The 10,223-nt window shown below is 34.3% G+C and overlaps 2 protein-coding genes across 2 annotated transcripts in view; both read right to left on the reverse strand.

Annotated features, from left to right (window-relative positions):
- Positions 1-6,571, reverse strand: part of pds5b (PDS5 cohesin associated factor B) — a 43,668-nt gene extending 37,097 nt beyond the window's left edge. Inside the window, exons 1-6 of the mRNA XM_016541783.1 lie at positions 6,276-6,571; positions 4,170-4,296; positions 1,853-2,056; positions 1,372-1,458; positions 1,184-1,281; positions 117-243 (exon numbers count right to left, since the gene is read on the reverse strand). Of these exons, the coding sequence (XP_016397269.1) occupies positions 117-243; positions 1,184-1,281; positions 1,372-1,458; positions 1,853-2,056; positions 4,170-4,277 (624 nt within the window). The 5' untranslated portion in view covers positions 4,278-4,296; positions 6,276-6,571. The remainder of the gene's footprint in view (positions 1-116; positions 244-1,183; positions 1,282-1,371; positions 1,459-1,852; positions 2,057-4,169; positions 4,297-6,275) is intronic.
- A 1,367-nt stretch (positions 6,572-7,938) lies between these two features.
- LOC107730820 (NEDD4-binding protein 2-like 2) overlaps positions 7,939-10,223 on the reverse strand; it is a 4,467-nt gene continuing 2,182 nt past the window's right edge. The window contains exons 4-6 of the mRNA XM_016541759.1: positions 9,114-9,202; positions 8,502-8,578; positions 7,939-8,181 (exon numbers count right to left, since the gene is read on the reverse strand). Coding sequence (XP_016397245.1) covers positions 8,058-8,181; positions 8,502-8,578; positions 9,114-9,202 — 290 coding nt within the window. The 3' untranslated portion in view covers positions 7,939-8,057. The remainder of the gene's footprint in view (positions 8,182-8,501; positions 8,579-9,113; positions 9,203-10,223) is intronic.

Genomic DNA, 10,223 nt, shown 5'->3' on the forward strand with positions numbered 1-10,223 from the left:
TATATATATATAAATGTTTTATTTTATATTTTTATTTGCATTTAATAATTTTTTCTTTGGATGACCTGGATTTTTTTTTTTTTTTGGTGAAATTTAAGTTTATTAGTTCTCTTTACCTTGTGTGCTGGGACCAGGTTAACCAGAACAGTATCCAGGAGTTCCTGTGAGACAGAGTCGCCCTCACATACTATTGAGCTCATGAGATCCACCATATGCATGTGGACTTTCTGGTTGTGTCCATTGCTAAAAAGAAAAAAAAGTCATGGTAAACAAGAACTGACCTAAAATCAGGTGCATCAGGCAGTCAAAGTGAAGGAGTGGAAGATGGGAAGCAAACGCAATGGGGCAGCGAAAACAGAAATACTTCTATGTTTTTCCGTTTACACATGAGAGCCGAGCGCTGCAGTGTCCCGCTCATAGAGGACATTTCCAACTGAGTGAACATCACTGGCTGAGATGAATCACCCCCATATGCAGCCTTTATAGCGCACATGCAATGAAGGGTTTCCACTTGGGAGTCGCACACATCATTGTCATCTGACCGAATGCAGGGAAATAATATCAGCGAGCAGGAGGCTGACAGATCATTAGGACATAACAAATAGGCTGCAGCTTCACATTTACATCTCAAACAGAACACAGTAAACCAAGGAGATGCTTTACTGTATTATGACAGTCGCTATTGCAAGAATCACTGATGAGCTCTCCAACCAAATGGCAGCACTATTATGGGACTACAAAAAGAACTAGGTGATACATGTCATACAACAATATTTTTGGTGATATAAAATTAGCCAATATAGTCAGTAAAACAATTATGTCAATTAAGCAACATCTGAATCATCACTCAAAAGTTACCCGTCTAAAATGGATTAAAAAGTTTCTTATATATATGTTGGTAAATACTGATGATCATATGACTATGTATTTTCATATTTATATATATATTTTTTCAAATCACCATTTTATAATTTAAAGTTATTTAATATTTAACCTTGTTTATATTGGGAAAAAAAGAAAAATATGTCTTAGAAATGCATTATTTTTAACTAGATTTTTTACTATTTTTGACTGTTGAAAAGGTTTTTGCTTGTGTGTGTGTGTGTGTGATAAATAAAATATAAAAAGTCATTTTTTGTCTGTATTGAACTCTTGAATGGACAGACATGAACAACAGACTCACTTAATCACTTGGAACAGTGTTCTGTAGAGCTGAGTAAAGATCTCATTGCTGTCCTCCAATTCAAAGCAGATGTTGTAGGACTTCACCCAAGCGATGTTCTAGAGAGCCAGAGAGGGAAAGACAAGGTCAGATGCTGGTTCAAAAACCATTGTAAGACCTTGCTTTTCTATATTAGTTGGGTGCCATACCTCCAGTAGATAAAAATATCGATTAAACTGGGCGCTCTTGGTGTCTTCCAACCCTTTCAGCTGTCGAGTTATGAACATGAAAATATCCTGAGTGGAAAAGAAGAGCAGAGAGTTTCAATATTTTAAGCACCTGTAAAGGCAATGCATGAGAGACCGCAGTGTTATTTTAGTATTTTCTGCTGAACAACTCGATCTGTTACTGTCTTTTGTTCAAGGTGAAGAAAAACGGACACACAAATATCACCTTCAAAATTTCAGCACATCAACTTTAATGCATACTAATACAATTGAATATTTCTTTCCCAAAACAAACCACAATTTTACTTAATGGGGCCATAAAAGACTCAAGTCATGTGATCTCAACATGGTAGTCATCATGGCAGGAATTTAAAATCTAATTAAAGATATAAACATTTATGGTTCTTCATTGACATATGGAACTAACACTGCATTCAAATCAATAGATGTTGAGTTTTCCAACCTTAAGTTTATCAGGTGATGTGTATGGTGCTTCAGGGGCATAGATGCGAAATATATCTGCAAGACAGCAGGCCACGAGTAGTCTGACGTCTTTGTCTGGGTGTTTGAGGAAAAAATCTGAGGCGAGATGCAAGGCCAAGTTCAGATAGAGTTCCTTCTCCTCCTCTGAGTCCTGGTCCATGTCCATGAAGGTTTTCACCACCATCTGATTTTGAAAAGCACCATAGAGCCGTGTGTCAACCACACATCCAACTGACATGTAGAGTGTGATGTAAGACACTCTAATGGGAAACACACTTTCACTTGGCAGTCTTACTTAAAAATAGACATAAGTGACAAAGCCACCGAGAGAGGAAACAGTATCTACAAGCTGTAAAAACAGCTGGAAATACGAGCAGAAAAATTATAATTTCGTTCTGTGTGATAAAACCTCAGCTGAGGTTTAGAGATGAACAAATCTGAACACGAAAAGATTTGCACAAAATATTTCTGCTAAAATACCAAGGAGAAAAAAAGTCCTGACAAATATAGATCAATCCACATAAATACATAAATTCAAATTAATTATTAATTCTGTTTATTGACAGTTTTGATATTGTTCAATAAAACTGAAACTATTAAAAAATTGGTTTTGTTAACTGAAATAAAGATGAAATAAGTTGCGACTGAAAACTACTGCGTGTGACTATGAACATTTTTTTAGGAGCACAGGTGCGACTGACCCGATCATCATCATACTTGTGATTGCGCTCAGGGGAGTTTCTACGTGTTTTTGCAGCGTTGAGTAATGTATAGGGGTGTAACGGTACACAAATATGACAGTTCGGTACGTACCTCGGTTTTAACGTCACGGGCAGCCGACTCGTCAATGAATGAGTATATAATAGCGTTTCCTAGCACCTGTCGCTTACTGACTGGTTGGAATTATAAATATGAGCGTAGTTCATAGCACATGCACGTTTTTTTTGTTTGTTACTCAGACGCAGGCAGTGCGCTGCATGAGACAAAAAAGTAATATAGCCAAAACAACCGCATAGCCGCTCTTTAGCGTAGATGCATGTTGATTTTATCAGACGATGCCGCTATTATAAATGAGAGTGACTGACTGACTTTCTCAACTGATGTCTTTGTGCAGCACAACCAGGACAAAATACAGTCTTGATCACATAGCAGCTGTCATTTCATTCCTTTGACAGTGGTTTATCCCATAGAAACCGAGATAACACCCCTAAGGGGGTGTTTACAAGCTAAAATTCATTGCACACCACTAACAGCTCCTCTGTTACTATCTAGATCCAATGCACAACAGCACGTCCCATATCAATATGCAATGGACTAAATTAAACCACAAGAAAAAAATGAATGCAAACTACAGCAGTAGAATCTGAAATACGCTTTGCATCGGATTTTAGCTAAGCTAAGCTAACAGAGCTAAACACAAACACTCATATGCATGTACACACACGAGGCACCAGGAAAGTGCACGGCCCTCTTTTGCAATGAAAACGGCCACGAAAACACACGTTACACGTAAACCAACAACAATTGTCATTGTAATCTGCGTTTTGATTAGACAATGAGCAACTTTGGGGAGAAAGAGAGTGAGAGTCCAATATCCTCGCATGGGTTAACAGAAGAATAGACAACCAACCACCGAAAAAGGAAAAAGCACCTACTAAAACAGCCACGAAATAATAATTCCCATTAACGGACTCCAATCGGCGCGGGTCGATTCCACTCGCTTGCGGTTTAAATTCAAACAGACGTTTAACTTACCTTAATGGAAAAAGTGCGCGCTTCACTCGCTTCTCCCACCACTGTGATCCTCCTGTCGGCTTCAAAATGGCGCCAATTTGTCCCTATCTGCACCAGTCAGTGCAGCTCCGCTCAATACAGATCCTTCACTTGCCTCCTCCGCTCGTTTAGTTTAAGAACTAAAATTACTAACACTGAAATAAATGCTAAATTTGAATTTATTTCATTATATACATTTTTTTTTTGAGAAACGTTTATTAAAAAACTAAAATTACTAAAACTTAAATGAATTTAAGCTTTATAGAAATATAAAAAATTTACTAAAAATTTAAATCAAAATTAAAATAAAAACTGAAAACAAAAAATAAAAAAAAAGCTATTTCAATCATAAATAAATAATAAATAACACTGGTTATTCATTAATGGCATCAGAAAACGTGTAGGCTATATCTAACCAAAGAGTTGTATGGACAAGCTTCAGTACTCATTATTCATTGTAATTACAACATTCACCACTAATAACAAACTGTTTCCACTTGGGTGAATGACAAATTGCTTCTCACCTTCAGTCTCCGAACCATCTCCTCCTTGGAGATCTTATCGGAGATCTCCTTCACCCCTGGCGGGTAGGTGATTTTGCCATCCGTGGCTCGATTCTTGGAGTGAGCCATGCTCTCCAATCAATGCTCGCTGCAAACGTGTTAAAAAAAAAAAAGACATGAATATGTCAGCGCATAACGCTTACAGATGAACAAGAAATTTCTATCAATTACTCTTTTGGAAAAGAATGTGCCGACAAAGAGATGATCCAATGGACTCTTAATATGGATTTGACTGACTACACCCAAAAAAAAAAAAAAAAAGAAAGGCAAAATCAGTTTTTTTTTTTTTTCAAAAACTGCAGAATGCTGGCCAAAACATCACTTCCTCTGGACGGTTAAATATTGACGGTGCTAAAAAAATCCATTTTAGAAAGAGCAGTCTCATGCATTTGCCACAGAGACATTTCAATTAAAAGAAAAGCTATACTTTCAATTCAAGTTGATGTGCACAGAGGTTTTACCGATTAGCAAACTAAAACACAACGCCCACATGTGAATTACAATAACAAGCCTAATCAAAACAGACAAGACAAAAAAGCAAATTAAAACAACTGCATAATAAGTGTTGCACAATAATCAGCTGTAATTCATAGTTATAAACAGCAAAATTAATCCTACTACTGCCATAAAAATTAAGTAAGGAAAGACCCCATGAAATCCTTCATCAATAGGAAATTGGAGCAGGATGTATTTGAAGGGCTTGTACTTTTTAGCTTTGATTGGACAAATTTTTTTTTACTGATGAGTTATCAATATTTGATGAGTTATAATATTTCTGTATATATTTTAACGAGAAATATACATTTATATACATGGATCATTCACAATAAGATCTATAATATGAATTTACAAATTAGGTCCATTTTTATTTCATGCAGACTTTAAAAAATCTCTTTACGAAGAAAAAGAAGAAAAAAAAAGTCCAGCAAACCAAAATTACAATAAATCAGTTTTTTTTAATCTGCAATAATAGGTGGAAATATATATTTTTAAAAAGTACACATACATGCAAAAACAACATTGTACACACAACATAAATATTAACAATTAAAAAACATATTACTAATACATAATACTAATTTATTATTTAAAAAACGACTTTGATTTGGATTTCATGTGGTCTTTAAATACACAGTAACGTTAGATTAATAAATTAGTCAAAACGCAAATAAATGCATTATAGGTGCTTCGTATTACCCCTAAGAGCGATATATGAAAGTTATAACGCCACAATTACGCAAGAAATTAATAATGCAAGGTGACAAACACATACAGCATTTTACAACACCTCTATGCATGCGATTAATAAACAATGCATCGCATTTCCAGCTATTTACAGACACCATTACAGCGATTCTGCACGGGAAAAAAGAGAGGCTTACACTCTGACAGCAGGTTGACTTTCTCAACTGATGTCTTTGTGCAGCACAACCAGGACAAAATACAGTCTTGATCACATAGCAGCTGTCATTTCATTCCTTTGACAGTGGTTTATCCCATAGAAACCGAGATAACACCCCTAAGGGGGTGTTTACAAGCTAAAATTCATTGCACACCACTAACAGCTCCTCTGTTACTATCTAGATCCAATGCACAACAGCACGTCCCATATCAATATGCAATGGACTAAATTAAACCACAAGAAAAAAATGAATGCAAACTACAGCAGTAGAATCTGAAATACGCTTTGCATCGGATTTTAGCTAAGCTAAGCTAACAGAGCTAAACACAAACACTCATATGCATGTACACACACGAGGCACCAGGAAAGTGCACGGCCCTCTTTTGCAATGAAAACGGCCACGAAAACACACGTTACACGTAAACCAACAACAATTGTCATTGTAATCTGCGTTTTGATTAGACAATGAGCAACTTTGGGGAGAAAGAGAGTGAGAGTCCAATATCCTCGCATGGGCTAACAGAAGAATAGACAACCAACCACCGAAAAAGGAAAAAGCACCTACTAAAACAGCCACGAAATAATAATACCCAATAACGGCCTCCAATCGGCGCGGGTCGATTCCACTCGCTTGCGGTTTAAATTCAAACAGACGTTTAACTTACCTTAATGGAAAAAGTGCGCGCTTCACTCGCTTCTCCCACCACTGTGATCCTCCTGTCGGCTTCAAAATGGCGCCAATTTGTCCCTATCTGCACCAGTCAGTGCAGCTCCGCTCAATACAGATCCTTCACTTGCCTCCTCCGCTCGAGTTTATTTATTTAAGGGCATGACTGTGTTTCTTGTGGCTATATTAGCGGTTTGGGTTTGGAAAAAGAAATAAACTGCTATAATAGTGATGTAAATGGCTAGTGTATAAACGAGCGATTCTATTCAGTCGCTAGCGGGTTGGAGTGTGGTGTAACAGTGACACCTATAGGCCATGAGAAGCGTGACAGCGGGTCTCCGCCTTCATATAGTTACAATGGATGGATAAAGGCACTGCACCAGTGTCGTTAAAATAAATGAAATAAAATAGAAATATTAAATGAAAATTCAAACTTTGAAGACTTCAGAAATGTTGCCTTAAATAAATAACTTAAAGAAGTTGAAGTTGAGGTAAAGCTACTAAAACGGAACTAAAATTAATTAAAGCTATATAGAAATATTAAAAATAATAAAAATGACAAAAAGCACACAATATTACTAAAATTGTAATTAAACCTGAAAATATAAAAACAAAACAATAATAATAAATTATACATATAAATAATACTGCACTGGGGGCCATTTAACATTTTTTTAATTTTAATTGTCTATTAAGCTTTGATTTATCTATCTTTATCGTTTTTAACTATTTTAATACTTCAGTTTGAACTTTATTTGTTACTGACAAGGCAACATTTATTTTAATGTTTATTTTATTTTATTTTTCCATTGATTATTTTATTTCAGTTAATGAAAACAATTTTTAATCGTTTTAGTTTTAGTTAATAACAACACTGGTTCTTACCCTGAGTGAGAAGCATTATCTATCATGTACATTTACTTGTAGTGAAATCATGTAGAAATCTAATGGCTTTAGCACTTATATTTCTGAAAAATGTTTCAAATGCTGCTTTGGGAACTGTTTTCCAACAAATTAAAATATTCAATTACATAAAATGTGCTTAAAAAAAGAAAAAAAAGAAAGAAACGTTTTAATCAGCCCACACTGAAAAGCACCCAAGTGTAGAAATTAATTATTTCCATTTTATCAAAACAAATCAACATTTATTTACAAAAAAAAATAAAAATAAGCACTTGTTTAGAACATGAGCCATCAACAATGTACCGCACCAGCATATTCATAAAATGTAAACCCTGAGATTAGATCAGTGTGTAGTAGACTGAGCTGCCAGTCTTTTGAAGAAAAAAAAAATGCTCCTAATTCAGCACGTCACTACAGATATTATTTTTTATTTGGTATTCCATCTGGAAGCTCAGCATTAATTTTATGTGTCAGACTGTCTAAATGTCAAAGGATTTATCAGACTCCAATGGTCTTATCCTGCCAATGTTCCACAGTTATCATGTGGTCATTTACAATGGACAAAACCAGAACAGCAAAGAACACTTTCATATGTGCACTAAGCAAAATTACAGAAAATACAAAAGAAAGTGATACTATTTAAACAGACATTCTCTTTCTTTTGTAAAATGTTTTTAGCATTTCACATAAACAGATATGCCAATGGTCATTAAAACATTAAAATCACCATACAGTCATTAAAAACATCTTTAGCTGCATCAGTATGTATGAAAATAAAAATAAAAAATATATATATATATATAAACCTACTATCATTAAGAATGATAACATGGCAATATTTCTAATTCAAGAACAGCTAAATGTCATTGGTTCTCTGTTAATGGCCTTTCTTTTTATGGGGAGGCACCACAGAATTCATCACAATGTCAACATTCACCGGCCGCTCGAAACCATCCAGCATCTTTGCTATTTTTTCTCGAGGGACTCCGTGCTTGTTCCTTCTGTTGATTAAATTAATAGACAGGAAATTACCAGGACAGCCAAGCTCTATTACGGCTATACCAAGCCAGTTAAAAATAAAACAAATAAATCAAAGTAACAATGGCTCTTAATCCGACCAGAGTCAGCTGGTCTTATTCATGGGGATATTAAATGTACTAAATGATCCTAGACTATAAAACATTTTATCCACTTACTCACAACTGAAATCTCTACTTCTGTACCGTAAGCCAAAACCTGATCCAAAGTCAATAGTGTTTCTCATTCAGTGATTAATAAAAGTCACTGTGTTCCTGAGAACCAAAACTATTAACAGACTTACTTTTCTAACTGGGCAGGATCATATTTCCAGCGGGTATCTGGCTCAACAAAGTCCACTCTGTATCCATTGTCTAAAGCCTGTGTGAAATAAAGTAAATAATAAAAAAATGTGTAACTAATTAGTAAGCAGACATAGTTCATTTAGCAAATAGCTGTCCTTGCATTGCAATACAAATCTCTGAATGCAAACATATGGAAATGTTCTAAAGCACTGCTAATAAAACTTTCAGCCAGTGTTCAGAGCCAATTTAAAGCCTGGCTCACACTACAGGATTTTTAGCCCGATTTCCCCCTCCCGAGAATCGGAGCAAAAATCTTGTCGAGCCCCTCGATCGGTCCCGATGTTCGGCGCGGATCACTTGAGGCGCTCCCTCTGGCATGATAATCTTAATAATATCTTGTAGTGTGTGATGCGCCACAATGTTAAAATCTTGTAGTGTGTGCACGTTTAAGATTTGAGGGAAGATAATCTGCAAAGATTCTCCTTATGTGTGTGCTGCAACCAGATTTCATAATCAGTTAGGATTTTAAAACTCCTGTAGTGTGAGTCCGGCTTAACTTGCGTTTTACAAAATATTTCAATCCCAGGCATTATTTAAAGACGCCAACTCACCATTTGAACATAAGGCTTCATTTCCCAGGCTTTAACATTAGTGTTGTCGATGATAACAGGTGATCGGCCCTCCAACATCACCTGTTCAGCTTAGAAATGACAAAGCCATAAAGAATTAGCATCAAATCTCAGAAAAAAATGTCAAGAAAAAGTCCTGGTCATATTTGACCCCAAAAGCAAAAAAAAAAAAAAAAGATATATTTTTCATTTAAAAAATGAAAGATATATTAGGATTCTTTAGATTGTTTTGCACTAAAACATTGTTTTCATGAAAATTAAGCAAATTAATATAGGCCATTTCTCTTTAATGTAATCATTAAAATTAATATAAATCCTATTTTTATCATTCGAATTGAATTATATGTATTTATACATCATTTATGTGTTTGATAAATAAAATAACTTATTTAATGTTTATTTTTTTCCTTATTTAACTGTAATAGTGAAAACTGTAGTAGTGAAAATGACTGCATTAAAGCATTATGAATCAGCATCAAATCTCAGAAAAAAATGTCAAGAAAAAGTCCTGGTCATATTGACCCCCAAAAGAAAAAAAAAAAAAAAAGATATATTTTTCATTTAAAAAATGAAAGATATATTAGGATTCTTTAGATTGTTTTGCACTAAAACATTGTTTTCATGAAAATTAAGCAAATTAATATAGGCCATTTCTCTTTAATGTAATCATTAAAATTAATATAAATCCTATTTTTATCATTCGAATTGAATTATATGTATTTATACATCATTTATGTGTTTGATAAATAAAATAACTTATTTAATGTTTATTTTTTTCCTTATTTAACTGTAATAGTGAAAACTGTAGTAGTGAAAATGACTGCATTAAAGCATTATGAATCAAGTGAATCACCACTGAAAATAATTACAAAAAAAATTCTCCAAAAATAGGGTTCATGTACTTTATATAATCCATTAAAACATATAAAACGTATTTATTTTGGGCTGAAATATGACCTGGAGTCAACCCAACTAATGTTAAATTACGTATTTGATAAATACATATTTAATAAAATACATAAAATAAAACTTATTTATTAATATACTTATAACTTAGACATTTTAAAATCACACATATATATATTATATATA

The sequence above is a fragment of the Sinocyclocheilus rhinocerous genome, unplaced genomic scaffold (genome assembly GCF_001515625.1).
Source record: "Sinocyclocheilus rhinocerous isolate Xijiao unplaced genomic scaffold, SAMN03320098_v1.1 scaffold938, whole genome shotgun sequence".
In the NCBI taxonomy this organism is placed as follows: Eukaryota; Metazoa; Chordata; class Actinopteri; order Cypriniformes; family Cyprinidae; genus Sinocyclocheilus; species Sinocyclocheilus rhinocerous.